The sequence below is a fragment of the Bombus fervidus genome, chromosome 6 (assembly GCF_041682495.2).
Source record: "Bombus fervidus isolate BK054 chromosome 6, iyBomFerv1, whole genome shotgun sequence".
NCBI classification, from domain to species: domain Eukaryota; kingdom Metazoa; phylum Arthropoda; class Insecta; order Hymenoptera; family Apidae; genus Bombus; species Bombus fervidus.
In genome coordinates this window covers 10,737,771-10,758,781 of record NC_091522.1, presented here as the reverse complement: position 1 = coordinate 10,758,781, position 21,011 = coordinate 10,737,771, and the positions used below count along the sequence as shown (strand labels likewise).

General features: G+C 34.8%; 2 protein-coding genes across 10 annotated transcripts in view; one reads left to right on the top strand and one right to left on the bottom strand.

The window, feature by feature from the left end:
* Positions 1–21,011, top strand: part of LOC139987909 (uncharacterized) — a 586,680-nt gene that overhangs the window by 230,398 nt on the left and 335,271 nt on the right. For all 6 annotated transcript variants that reach the window (XR_011799964.1, XR_011799965.1, XR_011799963.1 and 3 more), the window contains one exon: positions 16,611–16,668. Coding sequence is in view for 3 of the 6 variants with exons in the window: in XM_072004726.1 (XP_071860827.1) it covers positions 16,611–16,668 (58 nt within the window). In the remaining 3 variants the exon portion in view is untranslated. The remainder of the gene's footprint in view (positions 1–16,610; positions 16,669–21,011) is intronic.
* The window catches only part of LOC139987915 (uncharacterized), a 456,615-nt gene that overhangs the window by 324,688 nt on the left and 110,916 nt on the right, over positions 1–21,011 (bottom strand). The gene's annotated exons all lie outside the window — the stretch shown is intronic.

Below are 21,011 nucleotides of genomic sequence, written 5' to 3'. Positions count from 1 at the left end.
AGTAGAAAGCCGATTTTCGTTCTTGACTTATGTAGAACCTTTAACAGGAATAACTATTACAAGACACCGAAATTTTCGAGTTTACCTGCTTCAATTCGCAGTTCCAACGTCGATCTTTTGGTTCTAATTGGCTTCGAAACGATTCCAGAAACGATATCCTTTCGAATTTTTTTATTAAAAATATTTTGTTATATATCTTTTATTGCTTATCTTCATTATATATTCGACAGTTACATCTTAGGAAATAAGCGAATAAGAAACTTGGATTTATTCAAGATTTTATAGCAAAATCTAATCCCTGTCAATATTTTTATTTATCATCGAAGTAACGTTGCGTCGACCTGAAATTTCCTTTCGTTGAGATACATACAACAGTGAAGTTCTATACAGATACAGATTAGATATTAACTGTTTTCAGATACATGAATTGGGAAGGAAACTTTGTATCAGTATCGAAGTTCTGTCTATCACTGATATTGGTATACCCTCTTGAAGAAAACTATACCGAGGGTACAGGCGCCGTGATACAGTGGCAACGATGTCACGATGCCTTCTAAACTTAGTGATGAGTGATTAGTTAGTAATTGCTAAACTACTTAGTTAGTTGGTAAACAGTATCAATTAAGTTATCTATATCGCAAAAGGTTCACAGTTTATATCGGAAAACATTAATTAGCAGGTCACTTAATAATTCGGTGGATTATAGGTGTCGATTTTAATCAATTGAAGCTGAATAAGAATAAGATTCAGTAAAGTATGAATCGTCAAAAATCCAACATTTTATAATACATTAACAACTCTGTTACTCGTCATCCGATTCGGATATACATAGATAAATATCAAAATAAAGGTATAGTAACAGGTTTTAGCTCAGGTTCTTTAAGATTAACTCGAAACCTGTCAGAATGTAAACCGACGTTTGGATCCTCTCTTTTTAAATTAATATGACAACGGGCTCATTTCAGGAAGTTGCGCACTGCGCATAATACGCTTCGCAATTAAACCGTACTCTGCATTTTATTACGCAAAATAATCAGCGTAACAGGTTTAACGCTCCCTGGGGACCGGTGGAGGAGTTACTTACACAGATAACGTCAACGATGCTTAATATCTCTTAACTGTGTGGCAATATGGTTAACAACTATCGGACTTTATAATTATACATTCAAGTGCATTTATTCGTTCATCCATATTACGTTCGTGCAATTATGTCGTATTAACGACCTATAATTCCGCTTGGGGACGCGTGGCCACCGATAAATTCATATCGATTACAGAGGCTCCCTGTCGATGTGAAACTTTACTTTCTTCGTTTCCGAGGAAACACACGCGGACAGGATTAAGACTCTGTTAAATTCAATTGGACGCAATACCCAAGGAACTAGGAACGGCACTTTGCTCGATAAACCACTTGGCCGATTTCCTAGACATTAGCTTTCTTTAAATTGTTATTATTAGCCATCGTCTTTCTCGATTGTAATTTTACTTTTTACTCGTATAGGGAATTAACGCTTCAGTTAGGTAAGTTTCATCTATAACTTTCTAAATAACAGATAATTCCGTTTCAGAAATTGTTGAAGATACTTATTCGTCGTTACTAAACTTCCATAAGATCGTTGGTAGCGCGACGATATCATTTTCCCGCAGAATTCACGAGTGTCTCTCTCATGTGATATTTCATTTAGTTTATAAACGAATCAATAGAAATGGAAAATTGAACTGTTTAAAAGTCACTTTGAGATTACGTGTAAATACAGGCGAAAGCTTCGTGTTTTATACTTCTCACTTTAGCGAAATAATTTCGATCACACTCGTTCACACACAGTTGCAATCTTCGGCGTTTTCTAGAGGAATCATTTAATCAATAGATTCATTTCCAGAATTAACGAATACAATAATTCGTCTAATATTTTCTATTTGTTATATTCGTTGCTATAGCTGATGGGAGCGAATTTTGACAGATATCGCGAGTATAGTTTTGAGAAATTTATCATTGAAGATCTTGTAAAGAAGAAATGAGAAAGAAGAAAAATATACTTTAGAGAAACATAAATAATAACAAATTACATACAAGTGTTTTATTATTATACATACTTTATGAATAAGTATGTTGTCGATAAAGTAATAAACATTTGAAAGGAACAGTAAACAATTTCTCCACATTAAGAGATATCAAAATCAGAAAAAAAAATCAGTATTTCAGTTGAGTCGGGGAGGAATTAGAAAAATATAATTACAGCGCGACGGATTAAGTAACAAGTAGTGAATATATTAATCTGTGACTTCATAACTAATTTCATATCTCGGTATTATATTTTTCTTACATTTCCTCATACTTGTTGCATGTTATGAAGATATCATTCTGTACTTAGTATGTTGGGACAAAGAGTGCATTTTAGTTGCTGTTTGTAGCTGACCTGCGCGATGAAACGTTGATCTAGCTAAAGGGATAAAATATGTAACAAAGACTCTACGTTGGATAAATCATGTAAACACTGTAAACGCAATACACCTTCTATGTTCAATCGGAACCTGTTTCAGGAGTTACCTGAACTATTTACGGCTGTTCAACTTAGTTATTCATCGTATCTGTTTCCTACTCTTCATCGCTTAATGTTTAACGTAACGTTCTACGTTATACGTACTGTCATGATGGATAATATCCAGATAAAGCTAGAAATGTTATAAACGATTTTTCTTTTGAAACATCGTAAAAATATTGGAAAATTTCAATGGATGAAATTTATTCTTTTATTGATAGACGAAATGTATTTTAAAGAAAAGATTCAATATATTTATTGTATAACTGAACGATATATTATGCTACACAGAGATACACACGCACATATGATGCATTAGCCATAAGATTTTTATATCGGCTCCTATTTCGATGGGTTTGTTGTTTCAAATATTAAAACTTTCCTCGTAAAAAATATATAAAATCCAGATTTAAAGGGATCTCGATGTTTTTGAGAATGAATGTGAGATTTGTTAAAAATATTACGTTACTTTAAAAAACATAAAATAATCGCACAGTACGAGAGCGTTCAGTGAAGTAATGAAATCGAATATCCGTGTAATAACGAGGAATAAAACTACAAAATATCCTAGTTTTTAAATGGCATTATCGAAATCAGAAACAAAATCGTACATCTGCTTTTAAATATTTTTTACCTCTCTCTTCAGAAAAATCTATATACGCGTAAAATCCATGGTAGAAAACGAAGAAACTAAGTTAGATATATTTTAGAATAATAGCATTATACCCATTTTTCAAATCCATTATCCATTACCCATCTATTACTTATATTTATTTAAAAGGAAACGTAATTAATTTTAAGCGTGTACGAATTATTTTACAATTACAAAATATTGTACAAAAATTCTATTAATCACTCATAAGCATATATAGATTTAGGTTTGTAGATTGCAAAAATCCGATAATAGAAAATACAGTATTTAAAAAATCGTTCACATTCATAAAAGCTTCTCGACTGCAAAATCTGCAAACAAAATTAATATTACAACTATCGGTGTCATCAACGAAATTAGTAAACATGTTTGACGTGGATGAGAAGAGGTGCAGATGCACTTGTCGGTCCACAAGGGAAAGAAGAGGCAGGCCACGCGTTTAGAATGTTTCGAGAGACGAGGAGCCACTTGAAGGGGAACGCATTCCATAGGGTGGGTGCTTACGAAGAGAGGCTCGTATCTAAAGCGTTTTCTCGGTGAACCTTAGCGTACAGATACGTGCTTTCTGTGAGGAATGCGTAGGGCATCGCTGGTCGCCGTGCTGCTGTCTCAACTATGGCCAAACTGCGTTTCACGCGGCTCACCGACGATGCAACGCTAAAAATTCACTGAAAGAAAGAAGGGCTGCACTTCAGACCAGTATATACATCATACATCCAGTCACATTCTCTTAGCCGTTTCCTGTTTTTCAGCTGGCTCCGTCGCCTTTTGTCCCGCCTCTCATTTGACTCTCTTTTGAGCCACACGAGCTAACTGTTGCGCGTTCCTTTTTGTAATTAAATCTGCTGGAAACTACGTCGCGTTTTGAACACCCAAGCACAAGCTCATAATTCACTCGTGTTTGCCAATTTTTCTATTCTCGCCTCTTCATACTTGCTTCTCCACGGCGGAGATTCAAGAATCTTTTCGAGAATCGATCGTAAGAATATTGTTAAAAATTCGGTAGGTACAAGGTTTCTTTTTGTCTTCTCGTTTCTTTTTGTCGTCGAATGAAATTCGTTTGTACGAATTGGAAACAATTTTCTAATTTTTATTTTCATTATCTTTTCTTCCGTTAAGCTTATTCATAGTCCATCTATGGACAATAAGCGAATCTTCTAAATGTAATAATATTAGATAGATGTTCGAACAACCATTTGCTGTATCTGGAAATTTAACATAACGTTTGGCAGTTGTGCAGCTTGATACATAAATCCATTGAAGTCCAAAGGTTGCTGCGTTTTAACGTTCTGGTATCTGTCTCACCCGACAGATTTCCTGCCAACTGATTGGAGCGATTATTAAATCTTTTAATGAATCTTACTTCGAAATTGACTATTTCTGTTACATTGTTAATATTTACAAATCTTTCCTTGTCATAGCGCTTGAAACGAACTATGTGGCGCTTACTATTACTCCTCACGTTTTTGACCGGAACTTCTTCAATATTTTTATATTAGAATTTGCAGTTGGACCGCACAACTGAATTCCACGTATCTGGATTAATTTTAATCTAGATTTATAAAGATTTTATTTTCTACAGTTTCAGTTTTAATTTATAGTCTAGCGTAATTTTCTTTCTAGAGCTGTGCAAGGAATAAAGTGAACGTCACAGAAGAATATTCCAGTTTCTCATTTATCCATTTATTACAAATTTTCGAGCAACACGATCGTTTGTCGCTTTTGTTTCTATGTTCGTCTCTTCTCGTAGCATCCGCGTATTTTCAAATGTACCATGGTGTATCACCGTGGTTCCGATCGGTAAAACGATTGAAGAACGATTTACATAAACCAGTTTCTTCACTTGTGATTTACTTTTTAGGTCAACTCCATTTCGGCTGCATCATTTTACGTAGAACATTGCGCCGAATAGAATATTCAAATTTCGCAATTGGTTCTCCCACCCCTCTCCCGTCCCGCTTTTGCTTGGAATTCAGTTTTTCGTCATAAACTTTCATCTTCGCTTTTCATAAAAGGGAAAATTTCATTGCTGCCCCAAAACCTACGCATTCTCTTTTGCGACACGCTCTGTAACTGTATAGAATTTTAAATCGCTAGAAAGTTAAATTTCTTGTAGCGGGCAAATTCACGTTGGTAGAACGCACAGAATAAAATAAATAAAAAGAAACAAAAAAAAAACAGAAGAAAAGAAAAATGAACATTTGTTGAAATCGCTATACTTAATTGTACCATGTCCATGATCGTTTTATTTAACGTTTTCGCTCTCCTTGCATATTTTAGTGCGATTCTTAGAATTGCTAGGGTAGACAGACGTTCAACGTGCGTCCGATGATACTCTGCAAGAAACGATTTATGAGGATCGATGTATTATTGAAGAAATGGTTGAAACGAGGCACGCGGGATACATATTCGACTCACTACTTGCTTATAATATTAATCAGGGATCGTTTCTGGCCCTATCAATGAATTTTCTGATAGACAGGCAAAATAATAAAGAAATTGTAATCTAAATAATTATTCATTTACGGACTATCTTACGGACTACTTTTCTTTTTACTAGAATGTAACTGTTACATGTGCAAATTACTGCCTATCGTATAAAACGAATATATTTACTCTTTATTGGCCGTAGTACGTAAAATATGCATAAAATTGGACATTTCTGTTACGATAGAATATTTAAAAATGTGGTATTCAAAATTATTACGAGAGATCTATATCTATCTATATATATATACATTTTTCATTTCATTTATAATTCATATATATATATATATATGAATTAACAATTGATGTCTTTTCATGTGTGCTTCACAGAAATAACACTAATATTTTTATTAACGTGAAGAATTAACGATGCTTATTTTATTTCTTATCTTTTTTCATTTCACCTTCTACGAATTGAATCGTGTACTATATTTTAACAAATTTCATCATTGTTCGAACGTTTCTAACAACGTGTAGGCATATTTCTATTAAAACTAGGAGGATATATACGAGTACATTTCTGTTGATCTTTTAAATTTTAATTTCACCCATAAGAAATATTCAACTCACAATTTTGTGCTAAAGATCTTTCCTCGAATAGCTGATTAATTATCAATCTGCTGGTATATAGAACAAATATATTGATGAATATATGTGAAATAATTAAAACGCGTTTACCTACGATCTATAAAAATATAAAATTAGCGCCTTAAAATTTGTCACATTGAAATAAAATTTATGCGTCGTGCAACGAAAGACAAGGAGAATTTGTCACATTACGTGAACACGTAGCCTGAAAATATGCGAACTTTATTTACCTGTGAACGTGCGAACGTGGCCAATAAATTTTGATTTTTGTCCCGAACCTCGTCGCGTCAGTGTCAATAAACACATAAATCGCTTTATTATAGTACCACGAATCTATCATCGCGAAATGATCGCTGTTATTACGAGTGTTTGCAATTGGTTTGGAGGATATCTGACTACGAATGTAAATTCGTATGGCGCGTGAAAATCGAATATCGTCCCAGTGAATCTCACTGTCCCATTCGATCGACCGGCGGACAGTACGATTCCTCGTGAATTTTTCTGTCCGAGCCTGTTTGATAAAACGTCCAATCTATAGCGAGAGAACAGACCGAGCTATTTCGTTGCTACAGATATGCAGGCCCTGCTGAATAGCCACGTAGTTGTGTACACCCTTGGTAATACATAATAAGATACGAACGGAGGGCATGCAGCATAATCATATATCATAGGTTAGTGCGGTAGGGCGAAGTATTCCTCCGGTTCTGGACGAACTGCCCCGCACACCACCACAGCTTGTGTACAATCACTGTCCCTACCAACCGCTGCTACCAGCATATCGCACGAAAGACTACACCGTTGTAACGGAGCTTCGCATACTTTCCTATAAAATACGAAGCTTTGTCGTAATTCTTAAATTCACGTGGACTTGGCGGTGTGTACGAAACAAACAAGAATTCGCGTTGGCGAAGTTAACAAAGAGAAGTTTCGTGATAAACAGAACTGTTAGAAACTGTTTTTAGTTGCTTGTGAACCGTGCAATCAAGTTCACTTTATTCTTCGTCCTAGAATAGTCTTAGAATATCTTCGAATCTCGTTTTTAATCAACACCGTGGTTGTTAACGTTTCGACAAAATCCTTAAGAAGAAATTGAAACGGCAGGTCGAAGACGTATCAACGAGGATTATTCGTACTTTCTGGGAACTTCCGGAATTTATTGGAGAATATGACTGAAAGAAGCGCAAGAAGTCTTTAACTACAAAACACTTTCTATCGATTTCAGGGAAACAGTGAAGTAATTTGAGTAAAAAGACGCAGAAATGGTCATTCCCAAAGGAAATTCCTTTATTTAGAAGCAGCAGCCAATGTGTTAAAGGTTTTCAGAAGTCGTAGACTACTAACGTTTCCGTTTCTTTTCACTTTTCTCGTTCTCCTTCGTCGAGAATCGCTTAAGCTGCGGTAAGGTGTACAGGTGGATCGACGTCGATGTTAGAGGAGAAGTGTGTGCGCTTGTGCGTTACCTGACATTTCCAACCAGTTTCCTCAACCTCTTTAACACGAATGGAGGTTTGCCCAGCGTACACTACCGACGAGTAAATGGTTTGAATGAATAACGGGATCATGGAAAGACAGAAAATGTGACTTATCGTGTTTTTCAATTCTGCCCTTTATATTTAATATAACGATTCCGATATTCGCGATATTCGTTTAAATTAAAAGAAATCGTAGTGAGGCTTATGAAATAATATAGAAATCAGGTAATAAAATTCCAGAAACTATATAGCTCTTTTTAAATAGTCGACAAAAATATAACGAAACGGACAGAATATTTTCATTCTCGTTATATATTTATATGTTCAAAAAATTTACAAGATATATATTTTATAAGAATAAAATTTGTTTATGATATTCAGTAATATCATAATGAACGCATGGCCATTATTAGTTGAACTGTGTGATATTGGCTGCGGATAGAGTCATTCGTCGAAAGAGATACAATCGCAGCATGTTTGTGGACGAAATAGAGAATATCCGATAAAAATCATATGTACATTCGAAGAACCTGAACACACGGTTTCTTTAAAGCTCGAGCTGAACGCTGCAAAAATTTATATGACGCATTACACTATGAAACGCTTTATTGACGTAGTAAAATATATTATGAGGAAGGATCGTTCGTGCTTAGTTAGCAGAAATTTTTTTACCCCATAGTCAATAACTCACTGACTTAGAATAATTTAGGTCACCAGCTTAAAACAGAAAAGGCCGCTATCATTTGCAACTGGTCTATCTTGAGAATCAAGGAGAAAATTGTGAAATTTATGTGCCTGTGCCTCGTACGGAGTTAGAATCGGGCGAGTGAAAGAAATTCGTCAGCCATTCTCACGCGATATACAAATACTAGAAACTTGGTCTTTATTAGCATAAGAAATTCAATTAGACGTGGTGACTGAAGTAATACATTTGGTTATCGGTGTAGTTTCTGTTTAGAATGCAGTAATGTAAATTCCAAAGGAAAGTATGATCTGCATTCTATTTAATATTATTATTAGTTTCGCTATTATTCTGTGACGACGTTTTTCACGATGTACACTATCAAAGGTATTTGCGCATCTGGTTGGAATTCGATCGAAAAACTGATACGTTTGTTATATTTTCAGAATTATGACAGAAGAATGTTTCTCTACTTCTTGCTATAACGATCAAATACTTTCTTAAATTTAAGCCAAAACTTCGTTCTTATTCGTCTATAGCGTAGAACTGATACTTGGCAGAATTTATATAAATTTCCTAATATAACCGAAGGAATGCATATTTCGTTCATTCTAAGAGTCCTAACAATATTTAGCGATCCTACTGTTTTACCATTTTATTTATGATAATTAATATTTACCATTACTGTCATGAATATCTGCTAATAATTACACATAGAGTGATTTTAATCGAAACTATTTAACTTTTGTCAACCACCCTGTGTAATTACCTAAGCTAAGATCAGAAGCCAGAGAAAATTAGATTTAAGAGTTTCACTTGATACTTGACCGATATACTTCACATACTAGCGATAATGTGGAAATGTGTAAATACTTAGGAACGATAGTGTTGGTGTCGATAGTCAGGATAAAATCTGTGACAGAATCGGTAAGAAGAATCGTCAGAAGATGTAGCCAAGAGAGACAGAAAGTATGTGGTTGCACGACATCGCGAGGAAAGTAACCCCGTGTCTCGTAAATTCCTTACGATAGCATTTCCGTGACTTATTACCGGGGCAGGCGAGAAACGTCGGTGGTGTCGCGGCGACTAATGGCGCCATGTGGTTGGAAAATAAGAAGATATAAGTAAGAAAACGTACAAGCAAGCTTGTAGGGGAGGTAGGAGAGTTGGGATGGCTGCAACCGACCGTAATGTCGGACGACAACGGAAGAAGCAGCCTCCCTTCGTCATGTGAAAGTCCGAAACGACCTTCCACCATTAAATATACTTATGTAAGATAGTAGCCCGTGGCCAGCCAGCCGCGTATCAATCACGATAATAGGACAATAAATATCTGACCGACAGTCGACTGGCCAGCTAAGGTCAAAAGTGCAGCAGCTTGCAATTTCTGCCCGACTTCCTGCCGATGCCCGTGCTCACTAACTCAACCTTCGCGTCCGCAATATGTAATCGGTTCTCTATCGCGGCCTAAGCCTCGCATTAAAGTACCATGTCGAGCCCTGGTATTTCTGCGATCGAGTATGCTACGCTTTGCCAACCGGTTCGATAGTCGCCTGTGCCGGATTGTACTTGCTTGCTCTATAAGAAAACGCGATTCAAAAATCTTGAGCTCGCTATTTCTACCTTTTGATATTATTTCGTGAACTCGGTCGAGCTTGTATTTAAGTTGCTGAAACCGAGATAGGAAATGTTTTACGCGAAGCAGTTGTGCGTAAAGTTAGCAATGAATTTCTTTATACCACTGGCAGTTATTACTTGAATCAATATATCGTACATTTATTGTTTCTTTATATGTTAGGTATATCGTATAATATAATAAAATTATATTAGAATCTTTTCCTTCAAACTTCAGTCAAAACTTCAAACACATATGTAATTTGTTCAATAAATTCATGTTGACAAATAATCAAATTGTAACTGTTTGTTATAGGAGCGGCTTCGCGAACTGCATGAAACTATTTTAATAACACGACGTATATCGTCGCATGTATATCAATATTCTGTCAATATTAACAAAGATAGAATACATTCCCTTAATTATCAATATTCATCTCTGTGTTTACCATGAACCTCCCAAGTGTAAGTTAAAAAATCTCTCGCTGATCGACTAGAGCAGATCTCGTGGGACAACCCGTTGACACATAAATATGACACACCGTTAGAGGTGGGCATGAGTCGCGCGCGCATTAACCGTGCAAAACTACGGCACATAAACTTCCTCCTTTGCCGGTGTATAAACCATAAAAGAACGGGGCTCTGGGCCGGCAGACGACCTCGCAACCCGGACTAACTATTAAAAGTTGCAAATTGCTGCAGACACACTGCGGGCCCGACGTTAGCGTACCGGCCGTCTTGGGCACTCCTCCGTCCTATCCTAACTTACTTATCCCGCCAGACTTACTTCCTTACTTACATAGTCACTCGCTTACTTACTTATTCCTAGCCTTGGTATTCCTTATCCTTGCCTCTTTCTGCACCGCAGTTTCCTCGCGTAACATTACTTGTTCATGTTCTTTCCTCGCATCTGCTGCAACTAGTCTGCTGGAACTCCCGAAAGGTGTACCAACCAGGTATACTAAACTTTGGATAACGAAACAACTCTCTGCGCGCGTCGTCGTCGTCGTCGTCGTCGTCGTCGTAGTATTATTTTTCGCATTTGTTAAGGGCGAACTTTCGAAACGAGCACTCGGCCTGCGAAACAGCTGGCCTGTCCTGGCACGATTATGAAGCCGCGTTCACCTATCCGGCCACGTTGATCCGATTATCGACTTATAATCTTCGACAGACAGCGAAATGAAATATTCATTGGACAGGATCGACGAAAATCGATATAAATATTATATCACAGTTCGGCCGCGTTTATCTTTATGTCGGTAATATTTATATACACGTGGAAAATTGCACGGCATCGACGACGATTCCATGTTTTTCAGCCCATTCATTTTCCAAATGTTTCTCCATGGTTTAAATCGCGTTAGCGTTGTATTTCGTTTTGTCATTAGCACAGGGCGAACGCTGTCGTACCAGATTTATTATACGGCTGTCGTCCACATACTTTGTTGTCTATAGGCAAGAACAAAATTCGTTCTTCGTGTGACATTCAGAGGAAACATTAAGCATAATCTTTCTCCTATTAGAAAAATATGAATGTAATACGTGCGTAAGCTATCTTGTTCGTAGCGATGCTACGCATTTCAAGTGCCGTGGAGAAAAGTAAGCTTGCTTCAAATTAGCATGGTAGACGTTAAGAAAAGCAAAGTAGTCATACCACCGTTTTTATTTCTCCGACTACTCAGTTTTCCTTAAATAAGACGTTACGCAGTTTACTCCTTTCTTAATGTACTTGTAACTGCTTCTTCCAATAAATAAATTTACGAAGTTTTGCTATTACGGTTACATTAATGTAATAAAAAAATTCCCCTAATAAGATACAATAAGACAATTGGACACAACACTTTTGCAACAATAATAATAGTAACATACCATAACAGTTTCATGCTTAATGTTGCAAATATGCATTATTGTATGTTAATTAAAAATTTCAAAGTACATTTATATATTCTCGAGCGATATTTAGAGATAATTAAATAGTTCGTATGAAGTCAATTAATAATGTCGAGTTTATTTAAAAAATACTTTGAATACTTCGTAGGGATATTTGAGCAAGCTCAGACACGTTCTATTCTCTTCCGAATTTCATTTGTCAGCGGATAAATATCAATTTCGAGAAGGCCATAAATTTTCTGTTGTACAGTATTGAGCTACTATACAGTACACCGTCTTTGAAGTACTGTTCAAACATTGATTTTGCACTGCTAAATGTTGGCACAGTTCCATTTTTCCTTCATTTATTAGCATACCTTTGAAATTCATCAATGTCACTAATTGACACTTTGAATCTCAAATAATACGAACTATGGATCAAGCAGTACAAACCGGTGATCTGCAAATTCTAAAATTTTCGCTTCTGCATTTTAACGTCTTTCAGAACTCAATTATCCCGTAATCTTTGATTAAAAAATGTTACAAATTCTTTATAGAACTAACTATTTGTATTTCCTTAGTCCGCAATAAATATCTACGTTATTAGGTCGTTAGAACAATGACGTAACTAATAGTAAAAACAGTCAAGTTTTTAAGAAAATGATTTGAAATAAATTTGAAATAAAAAATTATTCGTGGACGTACTTTAACATTTTGTTTTATAATTGGACCAATAATTTTTGTAATTCTGAGGATCTCTGATAAGATATTTATGCGTATTGCTTACTATTAAAAGAAGAATTAAAACAGATGTTACGTCGTGACAATCTCCATTTTAAACAGTATAATTTTATTTCTCTTTATTTCTCATCTTAGAGAAAGGCCTACTTATAGACTTGATCTTTGCAAATACCTCGAAATCGACTGTTTTTTTAGATCTGCCTTCCTCTACCACCTCGAATCGACAATGTAAACACTGCTAGTTGTTCGTTTATGGCAAACAGCGAGTACAAACGAATTCCATCCCAAGAGGAAACGTAAATCTACCATAAAAATGACAAATCGTGTGATAAACCTGCATTACATTGCATTACACATCAATTATCGTTGTTGTTCATTTCGATCATCGTCGTTTTCTTTCCAATTGAGCATCGGTATCACGTTGTAATGGCTAATAAAGCAGATGAAACGCGTATTGTTACACCCGTTCAGCAAGCGTACGTGTTGCAATAAAGAGCATTAACGGCATTTATTTTACCATTTAGTTGTGGCTTTCCATTTCTGCTCACGAATATATCCTATAAAGTACTTTGCAAGCTGCACCATGTTGGTATTCGAACAAAGCATCTCATCGACGTAAACGCTTTATCGAACAGAGTATTTTCCCTATGTACGGGAATTTCATCGTAATTCGGTTTAATTATCTCTTGATTATATCGAATTCAGGAACCGCATAGTTAACGTCCTTCTCCCTGGATATGATCGCAAAAAACACACGAGTAGATGGTTGAACTGGAGGCGTCATGTCATTTGAATAAATGAAAAGATACAAGGCTCTCGTAATCGAATTAGGTCATAGTGATCGGCGATATGGAATAAATGTGAACTTCCATTTTGTATCTGACGTACACCGCCGCTCGTATTAATCCCAACACTTTGATAGAAATTTATAACAAATTTTAATGACAGGAAGTGATACTCATAGTTATTTAACCATTATTAATCAACAAGTTATAAATGTAAATTTTGTTTTAAAAGCTAGAAAACTAACGTACAGAGGATATGCAAGTATCAGTAGCATAAAGATACGATAGATATGATACAAAAAATTTTTTCTTGTCAAATATGAACAATATAAATGAATTCCACTTAACACCATTATAATGAGATATTTCCTATAATGTTCTCTTATTGTTTCGGCTACAAGTTTGCCTACGGTATTCGATAAAATGTAGGAATAATTAAGTGTACAAAGAATGCCAGCGTGATGATGCAGATAACTAAGAAAATGAAAAGTAACGATTCAATATTAGCGCCATATCGTTTGCGTGTATCGTCCGCACGGATGACACCATTTTTCCATTAATTCCGTCTACGATAGCAACGCATGGCAAGGTTTTACTATATCATTCGTTCGACTATTATTTTACCCTCCCTCCTGTGACTTCTATACATGCCGCGCTTAATATTCCTCACGATTAATTACGACCAGTGTAACCAGTCATAAATTCTAAGCAGCGAATCTTGTACTCGTAGATATGCATTTAGCTTAGCTTTGGAACTTTGGTTTAGAGGTGAAATCTCAAGTCCTTTGAACTTGCACGCAATAATCACGTATACTTGTTAGTAATTCACTCTTGATACCGCTATTCTCTTGCACAGATGTAGATACAGATAACTAAGTAACTAGAAATTTACTTTATATTGAAATACATCTGTATAGAGCCGTGTTGGAAACAATAATTTGTTCTTTCTGTATGAAATGAACGGAAAATATACAACAAGGTATTAAATAATTATTATAATAAGATTATAAGTAAATGTGCATCTTCATGAATCATTTATTATGGTTTTGTTCAGAGCTGATTTCGATTCGTTAATGATGATTAATTAAATACGATGATAATTTCATGAATATCTACGTATTTGAATTTATCATTTCAACGAAATTAAACGTATAAATATATTTTATGAAACGGTAATTCAGTTTGAATCGAATTGTTTTTCCAGACTTAAGTCTGAAAATCGAATTAATTTTTAAATGAGTGATACACAGATGTAGTTACAGTGGAATTCCGTTTATACGAACTCCATTTATACAAACGACACCTTAGCAGCGCCTGATTAATTGAACTTTGGTTGAGTTCTGATTCAACTACCGCCGAACGTCAATCCAGTTATATCAACGTCTAATGATAAGACGTAAATAGTAGTGGCACGCTTACATATGTGACGCTCTCGCGGGATTCGCAGTCGATACAAGTTTACAACATTGTTACGTAGATTTTTAAGAGCAAATTTTTCATGGATCCTCTTATGAACATAAACTCCTATTAACCGAACGAAAACTTATCGATGATGGGGAGAAACAAGAGTTTATTGTATTAGTAGAGATGATATAGAACGAGTTTGAAAGATGATAGAAGCTTCTTTGATTATGTTGATTATTTAAAGAATTACCACCTATTCGTTTAAAAAATCCTTAAACTGACTATAAATATCTTCTATAAATATTAAAATATCCCTCGGATTACGTAACATTGAATTGAGGAAATTAATTACAACGAAAAATCGTCTTTCAGTCGTATTTTTGAATTGCTTTACTTTCTACTACATGTTCACCCGGACTGTCAGCTTGTAAGCGGTTCCTTCGAAATGACCTTTGCTATTTATCGAGTATCGGCGATGTCGACAGTTGGGTACATCACGATGCATAAAGAATCTAGTTTATGACGTCTAAGACTCGACGATACCCAACATGTCCTATTTCCGCCAGTCGAGGTCCTTTCGGCGGTGATATCGCTTGCTGTTGCTGCGGATTACCAGCGGATTACCGTACCGATTTCTAGCGAAAAGATTAACTTGATAATCTGTAAACGAAATTACTCGTCACTTGAGGAAATCCAAATGTCGCAGGGATATGTATGGGGAAAACCGTATAGGTGCTTTATCAGCGAAAACGTTTTACGTTTAACGCGTCTGGCTAGTGAACAGACCGGTATAAATTTGATCGTTTCTTTGTCTTGACTTGCACTCTTGGATATAACCCCATTCTTTCACGGCAATCTTTTTATACCGACAATTTACGTGGTGAAATGTGAAATGTTATCTAGGATGTTTCGCGACAGTTGGGCGGCGTTGAACATTGAATTTCTAAAAGGTGGTCTAGCTTTCAGTTGGAGAAGTTTTACCAAAGCTCCGTGAGAATAAAAGGTTTCTTAAGGCAGCAGAATTTTATATATCTAAGCATTGAATTATATAATGTTTCATATATTATTTGTAATATATAACACGTTATTTAATGTATTATACAATGTTCTTATTTCATATTTTATTATATAATATAAAATTTTGTTTATCTTGCTACCTTCTAAATATATCGTCTACGGTTCACAAAGGAACGGCTCACTTATACTGAAGCTCAATTTCCTGAACTCTGCGATATTTATCAACGTTTCCACTACATTATACATTCATTCGTTAGTCAAAGGTTTGGAGCCTTTTTCACAGGAATACAAATTTTTTGGGAGATATCTAAGAGTGAAATTTTGCTTGGATCAACGATATTCAGTTTATTTCTGAACGATTAATATTGGGAATCTGTGTATAACGAACTAATATATGTACACTGATTTCAAACCAATATGTCAGACATATGTATTTACTACAAGTATTGTCATGAGTTTTCACTATTTCATAAGCGCGAAAAAATAATAGTTACAGATGAGGCAACGATAATTAAATCGCATTAATGTTATATGGAGAATATGAATTGATAAATCTATTACTGTACGTCAATTAGTTTGTAATTATTAAATTTATCCGAAAGTCATATAAATAGATCGTTGGATAAAACAATGAAATATTTTATCCTTTTTTGTTCCTCGTTTTATTTCTCGTGTATTTTATAATACATAATTGATACGCATAGTATCGATTACGTATCTAAACATTTAAATAAATTTATGTTTCTTTGACTGTTTCAGGAGATGAAAGTTAACTGGGCCACGTCTCCGGGAAACCAACCAAAACAGGACACCAGCAGTAAGTAATATACAATTTATATTTTCATTTCCGTATGTAATTGGATGTCGATAATCGTTCTTTTCCTTTTCTGCTACATTAGGATTTCGTTACACACTATACACGTAACGCACGTTATAGCAGGTCAATTAATTAATATGCAATTTAAAAAACTGTACGAGTTTTCAAAAATTGGAACAATATCAGAGGTATAAAATTTAATAGGTAATAACAATATAAATTGTAGAAAATGGCGAAATGGAGATATTCATGAATTAGTCCAAATATTTGGTTGTTATTGGGTTTGCTTTTAATTCCAATAATGTTGTTAAAGAAAAGTTAAATTATTATCTTACATGTTACGTGATTATTACTAATGAAGTTTTCAGAAGCGTAATTAGCTTTTGCGCATACAATGTTTATGCTTAAAATTTGTTTACTATACTCAATGGTACAACGTTGGCCGAAACGTGATATAAATGAAATAATTAATTTCAACCCTCCATATTAAGCAATATGAGACTAAAATTTTCTTAATACAGCAAGTGCAAATTACTGTTAAATATTGATTGAAACGCTCCAAAAGATTGTGAATCACAATCCTTCTTTGGACACAGATTAAGGATATTTTTAAAAATTCTATTACATGGTACAAACCTTTGTATCAGTGAAAAATGTTTTATTTGACACATAGCCAATATAAAGAGGTCCTTTAATTTGTATGCGTTGCGATATTCAATTCATCGAGATTCGTTTTATTGAATAGACGATGTAGGTATTTTTAATTCAGCATACACTGATTATGATATATGATGATAATATATTGTTTTTCTAAGACATCATTTAACGCGATAGCGTATGTCAAACAAGTTCATAAATTATTAGGAATACAAATGTTTTTCTTTCATTACTTTCAGGTTTCTTTGAGTTTAATTACGTTCAAAAAATTGTCTGTAACACCAAAATATTTATACCGCTACGTCGCAATATTATCCAGCTAGGTTTTTATTATTAATTTCATTATTATTTTACACTTTCTATTATTTATTCTGATAATTTATTAATTCTTACAAATTCACCATTACTTTCTATTATTAATTATAATATTTCAAATAAGTTATAAGTTGCGTTAATTATTCTTAAGGCATAATTCTTAGGAAAGAATTAAGCGAAACAAGTAGATCTACATTAATTCGATTTGCAGATTCTAGCTAATTCTTTGTGGCATAAATTACTCGTTTATAGCCCCGGAAACTTCACAGTTACTGTGGGCATTGAATATATGTAGGTTTCTAAACATCTTATCGTTGACCTTTAATCCTTTCGCAAGTTCTAGATTGTCCTTATTTAGGCGTTAATTACGGATACTTAAATGGAATTAGTTTCGTGGGTATAGTGTATCAAGTAACACTGTTCTACCACGGCAACGATTCCAACTTAAAAGAAGTTACATAAAATAGCAACATGGACATAAATGACTTTATATTAAACTGTTTACAGTATGTAAAATTAAGTAGAAATTTTAGCGTAAAATAGATTATTCTTGTATCATTAATCGTCTCTTATTTTCGCAACTTAATCTGCCCCTCGTACGTTAAATCGACACAATGGCGAAACATCGATGAAATGAAAGGTAAATAATTAATTTTCCTGTTTGTCGTTCACATGCATTCACATTGATCCTTCAGAGTCATCGGATTTCATTCGCACGTATTCGATTTCCCATTGCTTCGATCTTACCGCTTTGTCTCACGACGAAGAGAAGAACGAAGGGAAGGCATAAAGCCCTTCAAATTTCGATATTCAAAGCTACACGTGTCTAGCTGCATACTAAAGAGGTTGTACGATAAACGCATAATTGTTGTGCAACAATGAGATAGCGGCCAATGGACTTCGTAAGAATAATGTGTGTCAGATTTTTTTAACAAACGTTGTCTCATAAATATATATATTCCATATTAAAAGAGTAAATCACAAAGTCTGAGATCAATTTTTCTTAGAATAGCGTCATTTTTCACGTGAAAATGTGTACGGACGAGGGTTAAACTGTTGCTAATATTCGAAAAGCTAAGTTAGAGAATATATGTAATTCTGCAAACACAAAATATTCAGTCCTTCTATTTCAAAGTATTAATTTATTACCGAAGGGTTCAGTACTTTTTCACACCCTTCTAATAAATCAGCTGAATTATTAGGTCGTCCGAAAAGTTTCTTTCGTTCTATAAGGAAATAATGGATGCACAACATTTTTCGTTTTACATTATTTTGTCAAATTACGTATGATCCATTTTGTTCTATCAAAATGAAGATCACAACGTTCGACAGAATAGGTTTCATGTTTGTTGCATAAAGATGCGTTGTAGTAAAAGACATGTCTGCAAAAGAAAGACACTTTTCGAACAATCTAATACTTGACGCAGCTTACTTATTACGCATACTTTATGCAGCTATCCGATATCACGTATTGTAACACTTCATTAGCATTCCTAATTCTATCCCTTGAATTGGAAATAAAAAATATGTCAGCGAAAGTTAGGGGAAAATTGTCAGTGAGAATCTCAGCGAAACGCGTGCGTAAGTAGAAAATTAAGAATAAATCGTACCATTTCGCGCATAATACCGTATAATCTTTAGAAAGAAGAAAACAAAGTGAGAATTAAATCGATATAGAGCAGAGTAATCAGTTTGAGGAACATCTTGCTCGATTTTGCCGAAACAATGATTTAAAAGTTCTGTTATCAGATGGAATATTATACAAAGCAGGTACATATTCATGAATCGGTAAAATTACAGCGTAGAACTTGAAGTAACAGTTTCGTGTATTCGTACTATAATTTCTGCGTATAAGGGCTGTCCGGTACAGCAGTGGTTAGGCATTAAACGTACGTCACTTGGTAAGCTCTTTCGCTCTCTGTTCCCCTATCTACGGAGAAGCACAACCGCAGACCAGTAAACCCGTCATAAGTACTTCCTTTCTAGGGATTTCCGTCGTTTCTATTTAGCAAAGAAAGAAGAAAAAAAAAGAGAGAAAGAAAGGAAGGAAAAAGATAAAACGAAAAGAAAAATTAATATAATTCTACGCAAATATCTTTCAGCATGAATCATTGAAAATTACCTTCTCGAATAACTTCGTTTTATTTCTCGCGTTTTATTACGCAATAGGATTGGCGGATTCGAAATCCTACTACTTTCCGCGAGTTATTGGAAACTATTAAACGGCGGATTGTTCACGGTGTAAAATATTTCTTTGAAACCCGTCCTCTCCTCCGAGATCATGACCTTTTGCGCGAAAGGCAGAGAACCTCTGACGCTTTTGCGCTGGCGCTCGACTCCGTGTTTTCCGTTTCGCTCTTTTGAATTCTGTTTAACGTTGATGTCTCGTTTAATTTCCGTGTTTTGTGCACGCACAAAAGACGGGAAAAATTTCATTATGCCGCAAGTACTTTCAATTAACCGGGAAAACTTATTATAATTAAATACACGCCGACGTTCCATTTGGCTAATTACGTTTGCAAATACCAGAAGTATTTGCTTATCATGGCAGATAATTTGTCCGAGAGCATCGATAATAATATCGAGCAACGTGTGTCAAGTGCCGCTTGTTCGAAGAAGGAAACGCTCGTCACAACGTGGAACAATTATTAAAATATATAATATTTTGTAAGTTAAACGGACATTTTTGTATTCAGGAATATTTGTTCGACAAATGAAGTATATGAATACCAGGAGTTCACAGAAACAAAAAAGATTGTATTTTACCTTATTAGATTGTTTCATTTAATTAAGTTTACAGCATAAAATTTAATAAATACGCGTATTTGTTCCATTGTCAAATAAAAATTTGTTCAACGCTTGAAATCTAATTCGAGTGAAAAGTGGAAAGAGTTGAATTTAAATTCTGGGCCTATCTACAGTTTCTTATATAAGATGGTGAATATTCCACGATATTTCTTGGATTATTTATTCAACATTCAATCTTGAGTTAAGTTAAAAAGCCACGAGGTTATCAAAATCCAATAATATTCTACGATTTCTTCGAAATATTTTTGACGCTTCCGTGCTTTCTTACAGATAGCAGCAAATAAGATAATAACAAATTAAATTAAGTAATTAATTAAAACAACCAAACGTTCCCTTTCATTACATATTATAAAAATTTACTCGATCCTTCCAATGTTACAACACTTTCTAACTAACTAAGTTTAATAAAGTATCGGGTAACAACATTGAATATCAGCGATAATGTCATAAATAACAGAAGGAGGTCTGCTTATCTTACCTCTCTAGTCTGCCGTACATACGAGAAAGGCCAAAGAGTGAACACGTGTGTCCTTTTCCTATTATACATGTATGCTCGGGCGACG